Below are 19,414 nucleotides of genomic sequence, written 5' to 3' on the forward strand. Positions count from 1 at the left end.
AGTGCATTCTTTAACTAGCCAATGTTGCCAATACCAAGTATAAAAGCTGCTAGTATTTTAGCCCGGCTCTCTGGCCAGCAGGTGCGGGGTCCCCGAGAAATGGTGCAGCCCACCCCCTCCGAATCTGCCCCTGGGGCAGCACTTCCGGGAGCCCTTTCAACTCCAGGGTAAAGTTGCTTTACAAACCGAAACAAGCTCAGTCCCAACAGGCAGCTTAAGTGAAAAGCCCCCTCTATCTCTCTTTAAAAACTCCGGGGACCTTTTCTTTAAAGAAAGACTAAGGGAAACAGTTCTATTTTTTCAAAACACTTTTGTGCTCAATTATGTGTAGTGGAACCGGAATTTGGAGTCTGTTCCTATGACAAGCACTACAACGCACCGGGAAGAAAACAGTCTCCTGCACTCGGGAAGATGATGCCGTAATTTGGCTGTTTATTCAAAGTCAAGAGCTTAACACGGGGTTTTAATTCAAGTTCTCCATCCAGGTCCTGCAACCGTCTCTTAAAAATAAAGCTTTTTGAACAGTGGTTTAAAAGGACTGGGGAAGAGTGTCCATAGCCGGAGTGGACCTGGTGAGGCCGGTGGTCCCTCCTTAGAGTGGAGGGTGACGGGCATGGCGGGAGCGGGCTGTCTGGGTGGCTCCTGCCTCTGCTCCCAACCGCCTGAATGAGCGTCCCCGCCGGGCTGGGGCACACCTCGCTCCCCCCAACCCCGGGGCAGGGTCTGCAGGCCCCAGCCCGGCCGCTTCGCCGTCTTCTGTGGGAACCCCCCCCCTTCAGGGCGCCGCGGAAGGGGAGGCACGTCGCAGCGTGACCCAGAGGAGCTCCCTGCGCATTCCCCGGCTGGGCCCCCCCCAGGCATGCTGTGGCCCCCGGCCTCGGGGCCCTGTCCTGCGGGCGCCTCACACCATGGTCATCACCTTCCAGGCGGCCGGCGGGAACCGACGGAGCCTCTTCCTCAGGGCTCGGGATGCCTTGATGCGGCAGAGCTTGGGCGCCGGGGACACGGGTGCCCTGGGGGTGGCCGGGGCCAAGGGAGGCCACACCAGCCCCCCCACTCCGGCCACCCCCCAGGCCTGTGCTCGGCCGTCCCCGCTGCTCGGGCCACAGCCCTCCAAGTCCCCATCGCTAGACTCCCCGTCCCCAAAGCGGCTGGCCGTGTGGTCACTAGCGTCTTCCTCGCTGGTCTCTGTGATGGTGGAGTGGCAGAGGGACGCGCCTGGGGTGTGGGGGCCATGGCGTGGCGGCTGGGGCCTGGCCCTGGCACACAGGGGCCGCAGGCTCGGGCAGCTGGCCAGCCGGGCCTCGGTTGAGATCTCCACTGTGGACCGCCACTTGCGCTGCTTCTTGCAGGTGCCTCTGTCGGGCGCCAGAGTGAGCTGAGTGGCTTCGAAGGGACCCATGGCGAGGGCCTGGCAGCCCTCCTGCCTGGCCAGCACGAGTGGGACCAAGAAAGGCACCGGGCAGAGGCTGGACTCGGAGCAAGACCGGCCGCGGGCCTCCGCAGCAAGGCGCGGCCCCCTCCAGAGACGTCCAGCTCCGGGCCGCCCGTGAGGCAGGTCCCAAATGGTGGGCAGCCAGTGGACGGCGTGGACGCCCCGCTGCCTCTCGGGCGACGGTGAGTGCGGCTTCCCGTGCCTCAGCGCCTCGTCGCTGGCCCTTTTCTTGACTTTTGCAGCCTTTGCCCTGGACTTGCCCGTTCTCAGCCTCGGGGGGCGAACTGCACTGGCCACTGCCTGGGCTTGGGGCAGCCGTCCCGGGGCCGGTGCCGGGCTCGTGCCGTTCTCCCTCCATGAGGGCGAGGTGGCCCTGACCTTCCAGCAAGAGGCAGTAGCGAGTGGCTGCCGCACCTGGGGGCAGGGAGCGGGGCCCGGCCCACACGAGGACCAGGGGAGGCCCGCGGGGCTCTTCTCCAGGGTGCAGCTGCTGCAGGGGGTGAATTCTTCTGGAAGGACGGTTGGGTGCTGGGTGTCTGCGAGAGACCCCGGGCCCTGGGGCACGCAGTGGGCTGTGTCCGTGCTGCCCCTCCCAGCTGTGTTTCCCTCTCCCTCACTGCCCACAGAGCAGGCCAGTGGCCCAACCTGCCCAGCATGACCGCCTCCCTGCCCTCTGCGCTTCAGCTGGGGGGCGGCCACCCCACACCTTGGGGGCACCTGCTGGGTCCCCGCGCCCCCGCAGGGTCTCCCACGGCCCCGGGCCAGCTGCAGCAGCCTCTCGATGTAGGCCCCAGCCGTGCCGGCCTCAGAGGTGGGTCTGGTCCCAGTTAGGCTTGGCCCCGGGGTCCCAGGGCCAAGCTGGTGGGGGTGCGGACTGCTGCTGGGCGCAGTGGCTGCCTCGGCCGGGGCGAATAGGGGGCTCTGCAGAGCCACTGCATGCAGGGGGCTTGGGTACAGATACACCTCCCTGCCACTCCTGGAGACCAGGTCGCTCTGGTATTTTGGGTCCAGCACGGGGCTCTGGGCGTCCTTGGCACAGCCAGGGGGTGAGCTGGGCTTGGCTCTGGCATCCTGGAGCCCCATAGCAGTGGGCGCAGCTCTTTCGAGGTCACCTAGGAACGAGGAGAAAATAGTAGGATGGCGTTAATATCACGTCATGTGGTGCCCTGTGACTGCAAACTTCTCCTCCACTGGGCGCTCTGCCAGAGCTTCATGCAGCTACAGGGAACCAGCCCATGGCTCGATGCACAGCGGCGCTGGACGCCAAGAACTTCGCGGGAAAAAGTCACATTTGTACTCTAATTCCATCCTCTGGTTCCAGTCATTTCCTGTTTAATGACAGCTTGCTCTGAGAATATAGATCATAGACTCACAAAAGATAAGTTCAATGCTCTCACATTATGAAAGATGTTGAGATTGTGCAGAGAGATAACGTGGTTGCAACCAAGTGATGATTTCCAGGTGGAAAAGACAAAACACAAACGGCAGAACTTGTATTAAGGCATCTACCGCCTTCCTACAAGGAAATCATGTGGAATTTCACCAAGAAAAGACCAAACGGTTATTAGCAAAGGAAGTCTTATATTAGAAATAAAGTGTGGACAAAGAGAACGAAGAGATCTTTTCCTCTTGGGACAGTCTAAGGAAAACTACTGGTGCTTCCCAAGGCCAGAGCGTGGCATCTGGATACCCACAGGATAGATATCCATGCCCTTTCACTCCTGCCACCTCGAGACAGACTCAGGCAGGGAAGCTGTCGGAAGACGTCTGAAGGATTTTTTTGTAACCTACTGGTGTCCACTTTAATAACAGGAAAAACTGTGTTTCATTAGAGTAGCCTGGCTCTGTGAGCAGTGGTGGCTGTTTGAGCCCTTTCTCCATCCAGATTAAAAAGAGGAAATGTGCAGGAAAGGCGAAGTTGTCATTTTCCCCTCCATTTCAGGATTTTACACTCTGTCCCTCCATGGACGTACCCTGGCTTGGCCCCTGAGGCCGCCCCGCGCTGTGGGGGGGGACAGTGCCCCGCTCGCTGGCCCTGCTTTACCTGTTGAGACGGGCCTGGGCCTGCCTGTGCCCGAAGCCAGGGGGGTGCGCTCCAAGGCAGGGGGTCTCCGTGCAGGGGGGCCGGCCGCATGCGCTGTCGTCTCGTCGGCCGACCTGGGCCTGTCTGAGGGTAGCTGGCCGCGTGGCAGCGAGCTGCTGAGGGACGAGGAGACGGAGCTGCTGGACACAGACGTGCAGGAGGTGGACAGGGAGCGCGAGCCGCCCTCGCTCAGCTCGTAGAAGCCTGGGCAGAGGACACACAGTGCCGGGTCACGGCATGGCCGGTTGTGCCCCCTGGGCGGCCCCACCAGAGACCAGGCTGCCCATGCCAGGCTGGCCCGGCTCAGCAGTCTGCCTGCTGTCGCCCGCTCCTATGTGAGCAGAGACGCACCTGGAGACAGTCTCCGCCCTGGACGTGCGGCCACGGGGTTTCACGTCTCTTTGCGTGGCCAGCAGTGGGCTCAGTCCCAGTTTCCCCCACCTACAAGCATCTGCTTCTTCCCCGAGACTCTACCCCTTCCCCTCCCAGGTGCCTGCGAATTCATCTCACGTAGCAACCCAGAAAGGGGGGCCATTCATGGGGGGCCCTGGGGCCCGTGGCAGCATAACTCCCATCAGGGCATAGGCGGCAGGTGAAGGAGGAAGTGGCAGAAGACAGCGCACCTGAGCAGACCCTGGGACCCCACATGTGCCATCGCAACCAATTTCCGATGATTGCAATCTTAGGAAACGTGTTTCCCAGTGTTGCTTGGAGAATTTTAGATTAAAAGTGAAAGTGCCCTGTACCATAAAAGCCAGCCACGGGCATGTGATTATGTTTCTGCAAGCTTTACAGCAGGGCAGCATGGGCAGATGTTACTGTCTCATCCTCTCGGACACATTAAACTGATTGTAACTAGCTGATGTAAACCGACCGACACTGTAAATACATTTCTGTGTTCTCAGAAGACATAGCTGTCTGCATTCTCCATGGGCGCCACTGAGAATGGACCTGAGCATGTCTCGGTCTAGAAAGAGTAAGAAACTCACAGGGCTGTATTTCTATGAAAAGTAACACTTCGCCAATTGAAAAGTACTCCTTTTTTTTTTGTCTGAATATAATGCATCTAAAATAAAGGTGTTTCATTTTTAGTATTCTTCAAGTGGTATTTGCTTTTCCAGGCTTAATTACACTACACCCTTCTAACCTTCAGACTGGCCTGAGAAAGCCAGTAGGAGAGGTTCCAACTTTGAGCCCAGGGCGTGCCCTGGGGCGTGACTGCCCAAGCAGCTTCTCTTCTCAAAGGCTGCGCTTGGTCCCCAGGGGCCCGCAGGGGAAGGGGCCGCTGGCTCCCGGGGGCCCACCTGAGCTGGGCCGGCTGTCCCCATCCCGGGGCTCACTGGCCGTCTCCCGCATGTCCAGCCGCAGCGCGCTGATCTGCTGCCCCAGCTGCTCCAGGTGGGCCTTGAGGCCGGCGTCCTGGCGTCGCAGCCACGACTGGGGTGGAAAAGAGGAGACGTTAGCATGGGCACCTGAAGAACCGGACCTTGGCAGGGAAATGAGGCGCGGAGACAGCCTGAACTTCACAAGCCCACGTACGGTACAACTCCTTCAACTGATGTCTCTTCCTGCCATGCAAAGAGAAAAAATCTACTGTTCCCCAAATAAGTTTTTTTTCTTTTGTCCATTTGCAGGTTTTATTATCAGCAACTCTCAAATGGATCTTTCTTTATAAGGATACAAAATCATAGTTCATGAGAATGAAAATCAGGACCAAAACCAGCACAAATCTGTTCTGTTTCCTCTCTCTTTTTTTTTGGTGTTCTAAGCAAGAATTTACTTTCCCAGGCTCATGCTTAATTTATCCTGTCTTTCTACCTGTGTAGTATATTCTATGTGTACTATATCCAATGACTTCAAGAATTTGACAAAATTTTCAAGAGATAAGCAGGTAGATAAGCAGGTAGGACCTAACAAATGGCAGCTCACTGTCCCCCGTGATTTATGAAAACTATGCTAACCTCCTGGTGTTTCAAGGGGATAAGAAAGTCTCTAGGAAAGAAAAAAAGGTCTCCCCTCCCCTAGGTGACAAGTACCAGCTGAGCTGTTAGAAGTTCTAGGTGGAGGTTTCCAGCAGGGCAAGGCGCTGCAGGGACTGGGCTTCCCCCAGCGCCCAGGAGGGGGGCTGCCCAGCCTGCAGACCGGCCCAGGCACCCATCCCCCCAGAAGCCTGAGTCTTGGTTCTGCCCTTGGAATGGCCGGGGCTTGCCTTCTCGGCTTCCGTAAACCTGAAACGGGTTAGTATGAGCGTAACTGTGTACACATAGAGGCCAATAATATATATTCAAGCAACTAGCGCAGAATGGTTAATGCTGATTTCTTTCTTTCAAATGGCAACCTCACCCTGTTCTCAAGGTCCACTGCAGAAATTCCTTGTTCTGATTAACAATTAAGTTTAAGGCAAATAATTAGTGGATATAATTATGTGGTTCATACTTTTAAGGAAATGATTAATCCTGACCCAAATTTATATATAGGAAATGGGGAATTCCCCTCAGTCTTATATTATGGGGCTCAGGGGAATTATTTCAATGATTTCAAGAATTTGACAATCTTTACAAGAGATAAGCAGGTAGTAATAATTTCCTATTCTTATGAGAAATTTTTTCCATACAGATTTTTTCAAAGAGGGACAATGATTTGTTACCCGTCCTATCAGGTGAGCTGTTTGGAACCTAAGGGGCAGCACCTCCAGCCCAAATGCACAGATTCTCCCTCGGGACCCAATTCCACCTCCCACCAAGTCACGCCTGAATATGCTACTTTCTTAGCACTGCACCTTTTTTAAACCACCCAGGATTTTACAGCAGCAACCTTGAAGCCTTTTGATATTAACTGTGAATAGGAACAAGACCAAATCATTCCTGAATTAAATCACCATCTGATGCCATTCAGACCAGTCCCAATCCACAGGTGTCTTCAGAAAGGTCACCTGCTCCTCCAGTACAGAGCAGGCCCCAGCCCCCACTGCCCATTACATGAACAAGATTCCTGAATTTAACAAAGGGGCCGGTGAGCATTTTTAATGCAAATGACTTTTCAGCACATAAAGCAAAACCATGATGTCAACAGAAAACCGGTTTCTCAGTTCAAACTTACTGCTTTAAAACTTGTATTTTACCTCTTCTCTTCTAAATCATGATTTTCTATTTATTTTGAAGGAGGAGGTAGCTGGCTTCTTTCCTGCCTCTGTAACTCCCCTTCCAAAAAAAAAAGAAAAGAAAAGAAAAGAAAAAACCGCACCTGCGTGTTGTGCTGGAATAACTGCTCTGTGATGAATGTTTGGCAGCCAGAGCTGCAGCTGCTGGTTTGTGGTTAATGGTCCTGGGGCACAGAGCACCAGCTCTCAGGTAGTGAGGATTACTGCCGCATCCTAGGACCCGTCTGCAAGTCTGCAGAATTTCACTCTCCATGACTCATCCCTCCCATCGCCCTAACTGGGCTCTTTATGACGGTGAGCTTTTCATGAACTCCTTCTTCCAACAGACTTTTCCTACCTGTCAGTCAAAAGTAATGTAGGGGACAGGACTGAGTGGAATCCACTCCAAAGCCAGCAGGAGAGACATCTGTGTCTGTGTCCAGAGAGAAACTGTTAGAAATCAAGGTAACCCGCAGCAGCAAGCGAGCGGCTTCTGCCCCTCCACTTCTGCCAGGATTCCGGCTTTCATGGCCGTGTTTCTCAAACTGTGCTCTGAGGGCCCTGTGTTAAAATTCCCCAGACACTGGGGAGGGGTAAGAAGTCCTCATGGAACAGAGCACACAGGTGGCTTCTCGGGAGGTGGAGTCACCTGGCACGCTGTGCAGATTCCAGGGCCCCGCACCACACCTTTTACCTTAAACTGTCACGGCAAACCTGGGAATCTGCATTTTGACAAGCTTCTCGGGAACCACGAAAAGTTTTTTATGACCACACACCATCTATTCCAGGGTTTTATCCTTTTCTTTGGAATGCTTGCTTTATATGCTGTAAGAGAATGATCAGATTTCCATTTGCTTTGCCTTTTCCTGCTTGCCTTCGATTCAGGATTCTGGACTTCTGAAAACCATATTCAGAGGATAAAAGCAATAAATGACTTAAAATTCAGGATATAGAGATGGTATGTAAAACACTACCTTTCTTTCTTTGAAAGCTAAAAGTGTTCAAGCAAAAGCATTTATGCACAGATTCTGTGGCTTTCCACTTCCGATGTGCCAGTGGGGACGTTTTACCACCAGGTTCCCAGGTGTGAAGAGGTCAGGAAGCCCGCAGCGGCTGACAGCTCCCTCTCTGAGAAATGAGCACTAGCGACTGCCAGTCAGAGCCTTGTACCGTCCTCTGCAGATTTCTTTGTCATCTTCAGCCTGTGTTCAATCAAAGCAGGCAGTCCGTCCAAGAAAAATACCAGGCACTGTGTGTACAGTTGCAGTCTCACCCCCTTAACTTGCTCTCTCAGCAGTTAATGCTTGAACCTGCCAGTGAAAGGGAATCGTTACAAGCCGCCACTTTTAGAACAAGTTGCGACCAGCAAAATCAACTACAATGAGATTCTTGAGGATAGATTTTGCTGCAAAGTGCCAATGGCCCTTTTATTTTTTTTAAACTTCTGACCAAACAGTGTCTCTCCACTGAGTCCAGCAGCACGCGCTGGCGAGCGAGGGCTTCTTAGACCACTCCCAGGCATTGGATCCGACGGGCCAAGTCTCTCTGTTGAGGTGTCGCTGGGGAACTTAATCCGTAGAAAAATGGAAATGCCTGTAGCCTCTTGAGAATGACACATCTCCCTAGAAGTTATAAGCAATTAAGCCAGATCTAACCAAACAGTAACAAATTGCTTTGGTCAAAGGTCATGGGAGTTTTCATTACCTTAGAAATATTGAATAGGGAGACAAAGACCTAAATTATTTTCCCTTTTGTTACAGCAATAAAAGTCACTCATTTATCTATTCAACAGATATTTACTGAGCACCTACCGCTGTGCTGTCTTGTAACTTAGACATAGCAGTGAAAAAGGTGCAGCAAATTCTTCTGTTACGATGATGAGTGCTATTTCCCAATTACAGTTTAAATCCCCAGAAGCTCATTTTCACTTGGGAATCCTGAAGGATAAAGCTGCCAAGGGTTAGATAAATTTTCTTCCTGTCTTCACACCTGATTGATAACCAATGACCGAGGTTAGCACCAGAGTGGAAACGCAAGTTAACTGGGAGTTACTGGGGTGTGTAATTGCCAGTACTAGAGATTAAAGTCTTTTGATTGTATTATTTATGGAACTCCTATGCTCCTACTTTTTTTTCCCTGTAAGAAAAATGTATACGTGCTAAATGCTGGGCTGATGTCATGCAAATTCAATTATTGTTCTCTTTTGATCACATAATCAGTTCCCAGAACAAAGTTTCAAAACAAAGTCTGCCTGTTCCTTCAGGTCCCCACATTAAAATAAAAAAAAATAATAATAAGCAAACAAACAAAAAACTTTGATCTCCTCCAAAAGGCACCTGTGCTTAGAGGCTGAGCACTCCCAAGCGCCACCTGGGCATTACTTAGGCCGGGCTACTCTTCATCGTCTTTCCCCCACCCCCGAACCGCCCACGTGGGCCTCTCCACAGCTCCCGCCCCTGACTCTGGGGCACCGCTGTCCTGCTGAAGTCGTGGACAGAGGGAGGCTGTGTCTGCAGCTAGCACACAAAGTTAACATACTTTTAGGACTCAGTACACGATGGTGATAAAGGAAAGTATGGAGCCTCCCCAACAGCCAGTCTCTCAGCATGGCTGCAGCTTGCTACAGACAGGATGGGACACTGGGGACTCCAAGTCCCCGTCCTTCCCCATGGGGGTCTGCCACCTGGAAGGGGAAGATACCGGAATCCAGGGAGGGAGTTCATGACACTGGATTTTCAGGTTCTGAATCCTTCTATCCAGAAGCACTTCAGGAGTTAGGAGTAAGACTGAGCTCAACTGGGAGTGCTGCTCAGCTTCACCGCAGAGCACCTGGCTGGGATCCTTCTCTTAAAGACCACAACTTTTAGACTGGACGGATTTGGGTTAGTAATTAAAAATTCAATGCACAGTAACAGAGTATAACCCAACCAGAGAGTCATTGTTCTTTAACGTTTTTACTTTTCCTCCAAAGACTGCCTACTGCAAAACTCTTTTAGTCATTTCCAACAAATTAAATGACATCATACAAGGGCGTAAGAACCACAATTATCTTCAATCATGTATAAAGGGAACTGGGGTTTGGAGGAATCAGAAAAGGTTCCTCAGTTTTAGCTGCTCTCAGGTAAGAGGACCCACCTCTTTTTAAAGATCAGGTTACATTTTCAAGGGAGGAAGCCCTGGGCTTACCCATGCTTTCCCTGAATTTTCTGGTAGTGACAAGATCCCTTTCAACCTCACCTTACTGAGCACCACTGGGGTTGCAGTTTTCACTGACCTGTCCCCCCTAAAGCCCTGCAGCAGGGAGCAGGTTAATTCAGAACTTGGTAGGGGGTAAGATATGTGTACCCAAAGGAGAGTCCTACCAGGGGAGACCAAGTTAACCCATTAGAATCTGAGCGCAGCTGTAAATCCAACAAGAAGAATGAGGGCGAGGCGGGTGCAGCTCCGAGGCACTGCTGTACGCGGGGCCACTTCCCGGCTCCTTCCCTGCGGCCCTAAAGCAAAGCACCGGGCCCGGTAGCCCCTTACTTTTACACCGCATTGCTTTCCACTCACTCCCGAACGGGCGCTCGTCCATCCCTGCCGTCCCGCCCCCCGTCCCCCCAACCCCCCGCCCGGGTCTTTACCAGCTGTTCCTTGAGCGCCGCGAGCGTGGCTTCCAGCCGGGGCTCCTTGTCACAGGGGTCGCGGGCGGGGGCCTCGGGGGCCTCGGGGGCGGGCAGCGGGTCCGGCGACGGCGGAGACTGCGCGTCCAGGGCGCCCCGCACCAGCGCCCGCTGCCGCTCACGCAGTACCCGCAGCTCCTGCAGCCCCGCGCGCGCGGCGCTCAGCCTCTCGCCCACCCGGCAGCGGTCCCAGCCCCCCGCCCGCGGCCTCGGCCCCGCGCGGCGGCCGGGAGCCAACATCCCTGAGGCTAGCAGCCCCGGCTGGACATCGCGGGCGGCCGCAGGGCCGCGGAGGGAGGATCTGGGTGCCGGAGCACGTCCGAGCCGCTTGGGCGCCCAGGGCGCGCCGCGGAGCCCGCGGAGCCCGCGGAGCCGGGGTCCGGGTAGGGGCAGCGCGAGGAGAGCGGCCGTGGGTCCCAGGCCAAGGGTGGCGGCCGCCGGGGCCGAGACAGAGCGCGCGCGGCAGAGCCCCCGCCAGCCCAGCGTCTCTCGCCACCTGGCCGCCGCGGATCCGGAGCCCTCCGTGCGCTCGCCGGGCCCCGCGGTCCCTCGGCGCGCCTCCCTGTCCCCGCCCCCAGCTCCCTCAGGTCTCGGGGGTGGGGTGGGGACCTGTTAGTGGAAGGGGGAGGGCGGCATTTGCACACGTTCCAGGTCACCCCCGCCCTGGTTTCTCGGCTGCCACCGAGCGACCAAAGCCTGCGCGCCCCGGAGCCCGCGGGATGCTTGGAAGCCCTGGCGCCTCCCGGCCAGCGCTCCCGGGTTTCCCCGCGGACCTCCAGCCAAATTCTACACTTCTGTGATAGACGGGCCTTAGCGAAGAGCGGAACCAGGCCAGAGAGCCGGAGGTAGGCGAAGAGAAAAAAAAAAAAGAGTTATTGAAACATTGAATGGGATCGTTATAAATTCTGTATAAATTTGAAAAACATAATACCCACTTTTCTAAATGTGTATCTGTAGTTGGGAAATATCAGTGTATCTTTTAGTAAGCGCTCTATTGAGAGACTCACATACCATAGTATTCACCGATTTAAAGTGTACAAATCAATGTTTTTTTATATTCAGAGCTGTGTAACCATCAGCACGCTAATTTTAGAGCATCATGTTCTCCCACCGCAACCCCCCCTCCCCCCACCAGAAAAGGAGCCCTGCCCCATTGGTAGTCATTCTCCATTTTCCACACCCGCCCCCCCCAGCTTTAAGAGACCAATAATTAACCTTTGGCTTCTATAGATTTGCTTGTTTTGGACAATTCGCATACATGAAATCACACAGTATGTGGTCTTCTGTGACCACTTACTTCATTTAACATACTGTTTTCAAGGTTTATCCACTTATATCCAGCATATATCACTACTTTATTTCTTTTTTATGGCTGAATATTATTCCATCATATGGAAATGCATTTTTAATTCATTCATCAGTTGATGGGCATTTGCATTGTTTATACTTTTTAGCTATTATGAATAACACTGCTATGAATGCTTATGTGCAAGTTTTTGTGTGGACATGTTTTCATTTCTCTTGAGTAGACACCTAGGAGGTGAATTGATGGGTCATACGATAACTATGTTTAGTCACTTGAGGAACTGCTCAATCTTTTTCCAAAGTGATTGCGCCATGTAACATTCCAACTAGCAATACATGAGAGTTTCAGTGTCTCTGCATCTTCACCAGCACTTGTTAGTTTCCATTTTTTTCATCTGAAGCCATCCTAGTGGGTGCAAAGTGGTATCTCGTTGTGGTTTTGATTTGCATTTCCTTGATGCCTAATGTTACTAGGACATGTTTGCGTGTCCTTATTGGCCATTTGCATATCTCCTTTGTAGAAATGTCCATTCAGACCCCTTGCCTATTTATTAAATTGTTATTTAACAAATAACAATTGTTATTGAGTTGTAAGGTTTCTTTGTATATTCTAGATATAAGTCCTTTGTCAGATTCATGACTTACAAATATTTGTTCTCATTCTCTGGATTATCTTTTCACTTTCTTGTTGGTGACCTTTTCAGTGATTTTTTTTTTTTAATTTTAAAGAAATGTAATTATCTTTTCTTTCATTGCTGGTGCTTTTGGTGCCATAACCAAAAATCACTGCCTAATCCAAGATCACGAAGATTTATGTCCGTGCTTTCTTTTAAGATTGTTATAGATTTTACTCTTACAGTTACATCTTTGATCCATTTTGAGTTAATTTTTTGTATTTGGTGTGAGGTAGGGGTCTAATTTCATTCAACTGCATGAATACAGTTGTCCTTGTGCTGTTTGTTCAAGTGATGATTCTTTCCCTGATGAATGCTCTGTGCATGCTGTCAAAAATCAACCTTAAATGTGAAGGTGTATTTCCAGAATCTCAATTTTATTCCATTGAGCTTTATGTCTGTCCCTATACCAGTACCACACTGTCTTGATTATTTCTGTTTTGTAGGAAGTATTGAAGTCAGGAAGTGTGAGTCTTCCAATTTTGTTCTATTCTGGGTCCCTTGCATTTCTAAATGAATTTTAGGATCAGCTTGTCAATTTCTGAAAATAGACCTGCTGGAATTTTCATAGGGATTGCACTGAACCAGTGGATCAGCTTGAGCAATTGCTGTCTTAATAGTAAGTGTACTGAACCTAACAATGGGATGAACACAGGGTGCCTTTCTGCTTAGGTTATCTTCAATTTCTTTCAACAGTGTTTTGGAGTATTCTGAGTATAGGTTTTTAACTTCTTTTGTTAAATTTGTTCTTAAGTACTTTATTCTTTCTGATGTTTCTGTAAATGGAATTTTCTTATTCCATTTTCAAAGTGTTCATTGAAAGTGCATAGAAATACAATAGATTTTTGTATATTTATCTTGTTTCCTGCAACCCTGCTGAATGTATTTGTTAGTTCTAATAGTTTTTTTTTGGTGTGTGAATTCTTTTGGATTTTCTTTCTGTAAGATCATGTCATCTGCACTTAGATATGGTTTTACTTCTTCCTGTCCAATCTGGATGCTTTTTTCTTCATTTACTTGCTTACTTGCTGGGCTAGAAACTCCAATACAATGTTGAATAGAAGTGGGGAGATCAGATCTCTTTGTCTTCTTCCTGATCTTAGGGGGAAAGTATTCAGTCTTTTCACCATTGAGTCTGATGTTAGCTGTGAGTTTTTCTTGTATAGTCTTTATCAGGTTGAGATTCTACTTCTAGTTTATGAGTTATTATATCAAAAATACATATGATGTTTTGAAGCTGCTTATGCCCCAGAAAAGGGAATGTTCTTTTAATCCATTCCTGTGGGTGCAGACCTGTTGTGGGAGAGACTTTCTGATTAGCTTAATTGAGTTGATAGATGCCCCACATGGGTCTTAGTCCTCTTACTGGAATGTTCTTGAGAAGATAAAAGACAGAGAGAAGCTTACAGAAAAAAAGCCCCAGAGAAGCTAAGAGATAAGGATACACCCAGAAGCTCAGAGAGGAAGCCACTGAATCCAGAAGCTGGAAGCAATGAAACCCAGGAGAGAAGGGAGAGACCAGCAGATGTCGCCATGTTCCTGGCTGTGTGACAGAGATGCTGAGGATTGCTGGTGCCAGTCTTTGGGGAGAAGGTAATGCCTTGTGATGTCTTAATTTGGACATTTTCATGGCCTCAGAACTGGAAACCTGTAAGTTAATAAATCCCCTTTGTAAAAGCCACCCCATTTCTGATATATTGCATTGCATCAGCTTTGGCAAACTAAAAAAAGAGACATTAGAGTTTTTAGATTATTTTCTGAATCTTTTATTTACTACTTGGTCCTCTATATTTATCTAGTCACCAGTATATTATTGGAGAAAAAGCTTTAGGCTGGGACTTGAGCAACTTCAGTTCCAAGCTCCTGCACTCTCAGTGTGGTAGTTAGATGCAGTTGTCAACTTGGCCAGGTGAAGGCACCTAGTTCTTTGGCCAGGTGAAGGCACCTAGTTCTTTTGCTGTGGACATGAGCCAATGGTACGTGAACCTCATCTGTTGCTGATTACATCTGCAGTTGGCTAGGAGGAGTGCCTGCTGCAATGAATGATGTTTGACTTAATTGGCTGATGCTTAAATGAGAGACTCAATGTAGCACAGCCCAAGCAGCTCAGCATACCTCATCTCAGCACTTACAGCTCAGCCCAGGCCTTTGGAGACGCAGAAAGAAATCATCCCGGAGAAAGTTGTTGGAACCCAGGGGCCTGGAGAGAAGGCCAGCAGAGATCACCCTGTGCCTTCCTGCATAAGGAAAAATCTCAGTTGAAAGTCAGCTGCCTTTCCTCTGAAGAACTATACGTTTTTAATGAAACAAATCCCCTTTTATTAAAAGCCAATCCGTCTCTGGTGTGTTGCATTCCAGCAGCTAGCAAACTAGAACACTCAGTTTCTTCATATATAATTAATGTATTAAAGAAAATAAGTAATTAATTTTTCTTTGTTAAAAATTCATTGATTCTTCCTTTAAGTTTTCTTCTAGAGAGACGGAGAGTGGATATGAGCCCGTGGGCAGTTACTTGTGTTGCAAATGTTTTCTCTCCATCTGTGGACTCTCTTGATGATGCCTTTTGGTGAACGGAAATTCTTCATTTTAGTATAGTCTTATTTATAATTAATGCTTTTTTGTGCCTTTTTCAAGAACTATTTGCTCACTCAAGCTCATAAATGTATTATTTAATGGAATCTTTTTACCTCTTTCTTTTTTTGCCTTTCTTATTTAGATCCACAATCTGCCTAGAATTGTTTTTTGTGTACTGTGTGAACTAGGGGATCATGATTCACTTTTTTCAATAAATAAGGCAGTATTTATTGAAAAAGAAATAAACTTTTGCAGTGTCACCTTTGTTAAAAATAAAGCGTCCGTGTATATTTGGGTCCGTTCTGGACTCCGCGTTCCATCTGATTAGTGCTTAGTCTACCGCTGGGCTGCCTGGATCATCACAGATTCATTTCCAGTGGGGCAATTGCCCCTGACCTGCTCTTCCTCAGCTGTGTCCTCACTACTCTAGTGGGGTGAATATGGTCCCCCACCGAGTTCACACCCACCAGAACCTCAGAATGTGGCCTTGTTTAGAAATAGGGTCTTTGCAGATGAAGTTAATTAAGTTAAAATGAGGTTATGTTGGGTTAGGGTGGGTCCTAAATCCAATGACTGGAGAAGAAGAAAGAAAATACAGAGATACATATGCACGTCAGGACAGAAGGCCGTCTGAAGATACAATCAGAGACTGGAGTGATCCAGCTGCAAACCAAGGAATGCAGCAATCTCAAGCTTGTGGAAAAGTTGCACATACAGTACAAAGAACTTCTCCCCCTTTTTTCTCAAAACCATTTGAAAGTATGTTGGTGACTTGTTGCCCTCTCACCTAAAATATTTTAGTACATATTTTTTACCCTCTTACCTACCCCCAAATTCAATAATTAAAATAGGAAAGTGACACTGACTCATAATCACCTTCTAATCTTAAAATCTTATTCAAGTCTGAGCAGTTCCCCCGAAATGCCCTTCAGCACAAAGAGACCGTGTCCAGAATAACGCGCTGCATTTGGTTGCCATGTCTTGCTAGACTGCATTATTCTGGAACGGTTTCTTAAACTTTCTTTTACTTTTATGATTTGGCAATATTGAAGGTTACAAGCCAGTTTTTTCACAGTGTGCTCTACAATTTAGTTTTACTGAGGCTTCCTTATGATTCAGGTTACGCCTCTTAGGCAGAAATATCCCGGAAATGGTCCTCTGTTATTGTCATGTGTCTCACCAAGTGGGGCACGGCCTCAACTTGCCCCATTACTGTTAATGTTGACATTGATCCCTCTGTCTAATCTATCATTTATCTACCTAGCATCATCATCTATCGTTCATTTATCATCTATCATCCGTCTACCTGTCTGTATCTGCTTGATTATTTGGTCAGGAAGGCAAGTGGAGGAAGAAAAAAAAAAAGCATCAAGAAGCCCTAATAGTGCTTCTGGTTTTAGTTCTCTCCTTGGAGGAGAGGGAGAAACAAGGCGTCCGCAGAGCTGGTAGATGGTTTTAGGTGAACAGAAAACATTGGATGACCGTTCACTTGAGCCACGAGCAGACATTGCATTCCTTGAACTGAAGAGTGCACCTCACTGACTGGTAAGAAGCAACTCTGAATCCCCAACTCTTCCTCCATCTCCTCCATCTCCTCCATGACCTCAGTTCTTTTAGGACTTAGGAGTGGGTCCGAGGAGACCAAAGGCTCTTCACACCCATCCAGGTATGCTGGGGAGCTGAGGGAGGGGAGGGCTCAAACCTTTATAGCTGTATTGGATGCAGGTTCCCAAGTTATTACCCCACCCATGCCTATGTGTGTGGGGGGTATGCTTGGCTTTGGAGTGGCTGAGGTTCCAATAACTGCAAGGCAGAGCCTGTAAGGGGGCAGAAGGAAAGGGCCCTTGAGCCCAGACACTCCCCAGACATTAGGCAGGGATCCGCAGAAACTGGGGAAGAAACCTACCCAGGGAAGGAAACAAAGAGGAAACAAAGCCTCTCTGGCTGCTCTAGCCATTGCACTCAGCCTAAACTCCTACCCCATGCCTTGCATTCCTTGCCCCCAGCTAGAGATTACAGGGTTTCCCCAGCAATCCCACTGCAATCTCTTAAATCCCTATAGGAAAAAAAAGAGTCTGAAGTCATCTGACAGGGTTTGAGCAAACATGCAATGAAGACAAAAAAAAGTTAAAATGAACTTCTCAGTGTGGGATTTGAGCTGATTCAATATTCTTGCGTCTACGTCTGAATCCCTGGTAGAAATGGCTGCTCTCCCCTTTCAAGGGAGCATTGCAAATAGAGTGGTGCGTTCATGGAAACTACCCCTCTACTATCCTCTGGCCTGCTGGGACTCTTTGGGAAGGGAAGAGGCAGCCTCCAGTTGGAGGTAAACTTTTTGAAGTTTTGATACAACTACCAGATACACAACTTTTTTTCCCCCAGAATCTAAGACTTTATTTTTCTCTTCCATTTAAGGTAGAATTACATTATAATCTAGATCAATTTCTTTTGTAAGATGAGACATCTCAAGAATTTTCCACTCTACTTCTTTATACTTTTCTATATTTTTCTTGTTTTCTAAAACACATAATTTATCAAAGAGGATTAAGTTTGGCTATAACAGAGTGATTTAAACAAATAGAAAGTTATTTCTTTCTCATGTAAAACCAGGCCAGAGATAGGTGGTTGCAATGGTCATTGCCTGATAGCGGCAGTGGCCATCGGCTTGGACTGGCATCCACGCTCACGGGACCAAGAAGCCTGGTGGGGCCAGCCTGGCACCAGGCCCATGTACCCTTTCAGGGTGCAGAGCAGGGAACCCAACAGAGAGCATGAGGCTGGTTTTCAGCAGAAAGTATCTTTTCTCTGGCCTCCCAGGTGTCAGCTCAGCTATAATGGAACAAGATGATTTGGGTGAGTGCAGAAGCCACTCTGGTTCTGTAAGACCCATTATCTCTTGAAACAGCTCCTGTGCATAACTTCCAGGGACCTTTGAAATAAGGAACTCTGCACTCGAAGAGAAGCCCAAAGCCTATTCTTTCCAGTGAAAACTAATGTTAGACGTCACAGTCTAACCAGTTCAGATAGAGTGAACCAATTTAAGGTATCAATTTAAATTATGCATAATATTGCAGATATCACAGCTAACACTCCATAATTATCTTATCCAGTAGGCTTTCAGAGAAATAGTGTTAAAAGATCATTTTACCAGGAAGAAAGACACAGGGTTTTGTTAGCCTTTTACTCATAGCCCTCCAGGGCTGGTATGGCAGTGACGTAGTGTCAGGACACAATCATCCTTTTGTTTTGCCATTCTTGGCTCCAGTTTCCAGGATTACTTTATGGTTCAATAGGCCTGCTGGTGCTCTAGCCATCACATCCACATTCCATGTTTGCAGTAGGAAGAAGGTGATAAGCCCACCCACTTCCCTTTACACGTTAAAGTTCAAGGAAACTCCCCAGAAGCATCACTCAACAGTTCAAATTCCATTCACCGGCCAGAACTAAGTCATATAGCCGCATGTGTCTGCAGAGAAAGCTGGACACAGAATAAACTCTGAATTCTGTCAATCCCAGGGAGAAAGACAATGGGCTGGGCCATTAGCAGTCTGTCCTACACATACATTTGGAGGGGAAAGTGCACTGTTTATTAAACACAAGCTGATACTAAAAAACTCATATTAAAGTTGGGAAAGACATACACGCTTCTGAGTTGGAAATTCTCTTAATCAATGTGTGGTAGTGTGCCCCAGGAAAATGTGTCCTTAAACTCAATCACGATGGGTCTCAATCCTGTTGATAGAGTCCTTTTTAAGTAGAGTGAAATTCAGACTCATGGAGAGAGAGCAAACCACAGAGAAAACAGTTGGACGCTGAGGGTCAGGGGAGCCCAGAAGAGAAGGGAGATCCAGGAGGCTGCCGTGTGCCCTGCCATACGCCCAGCATTGAGGATCACCGGCTGCCGACTCCAGAACGCTGGTCTTTGGGAAGAAAGCATCACCTTGACGAGGACTTGATTTGCACTTCTCCTAGCCTCAAAACCATGAGCCTATAAATCCTTGTTGTTTAAGTCAACCTGTTGAATGGTATTTGCTGCAGCAATGAATAAACTAAAACTCAGGGTAAGTGGTTTTCCCAGGTAAATAATAAAGTTATATATATATATTGTTGAAAAAAATACTACTCATCCTAAACACTAGTTCTTAAACATGTTAAAACAGTTACATATCCATCAACTGGGAGATATAACTAATGAAAGGTCTATTTTAAATTAATAGTATTAAACTAAACCATACAAAATTCCTATTTTTGTAGTCTAAAATGAACAAACATTGACAATTTTCTAACAGCTCAGTCTATAACAAAGTATCAAAGTTTGTGAATAATTTCATTACAAAATATAAATCATAGCACACCTAAGTTATCACCATAATAAAATGACTCTTACTCCCACTTGAATTCCAATAGTCTTTCTCATTTGGGAAAGGAGTGGAATTACCGCTGGCGTACCAAGAATTGTTCCTTCATTCTTAAGCACTTCGCAATTCTTCTATTATTCTGAGATACGACACTCACTGTGGTCGACAGAAAAGTGGCCCC

At 48.5% G+C, this 19,414-nt stretch overlaps 1 protein-coding gene across 1 annotated transcript; it reads right to left on the reverse strand.

Annotated features, from left to right (window-relative positions):
* Positions 1-735: 735 nt before the first annotated feature.
* Positions 736-10,562, reverse strand: DACT2 (dishevelled binding antagonist of beta catenin 2). The gene is made up of 4 exons (XM_077120875.1): positions 10,284-10,562; positions 4,823-4,955; positions 3,480-3,722; positions 736-2,547 (listed from the first exon to the last, which is right to left on the reverse strand). Exons 1-4 carry the CDS (start codon positions 10,560-10,562, stop codon positions 902-904), a joined length of 2,301 nt encoding a protein of 766 aa, XP_076976990.1. The 3' UTR covers positions 736-901.
* Positions 10,563-19,414: the final 8,852 nt, after the last annotated feature.

This window comes from Tamandua tetradactyla, chromosome 11 (genome assembly GCF_023851605.1).
Source record: "Tamandua tetradactyla isolate mTamTet1 chromosome 11, mTamTet1.pri, whole genome shotgun sequence".
In the NCBI taxonomy this organism is placed as follows: Eukaryota; Metazoa; Chordata; class Mammalia; order Pilosa; family Myrmecophagidae; genus Tamandua; species Tamandua tetradactyla.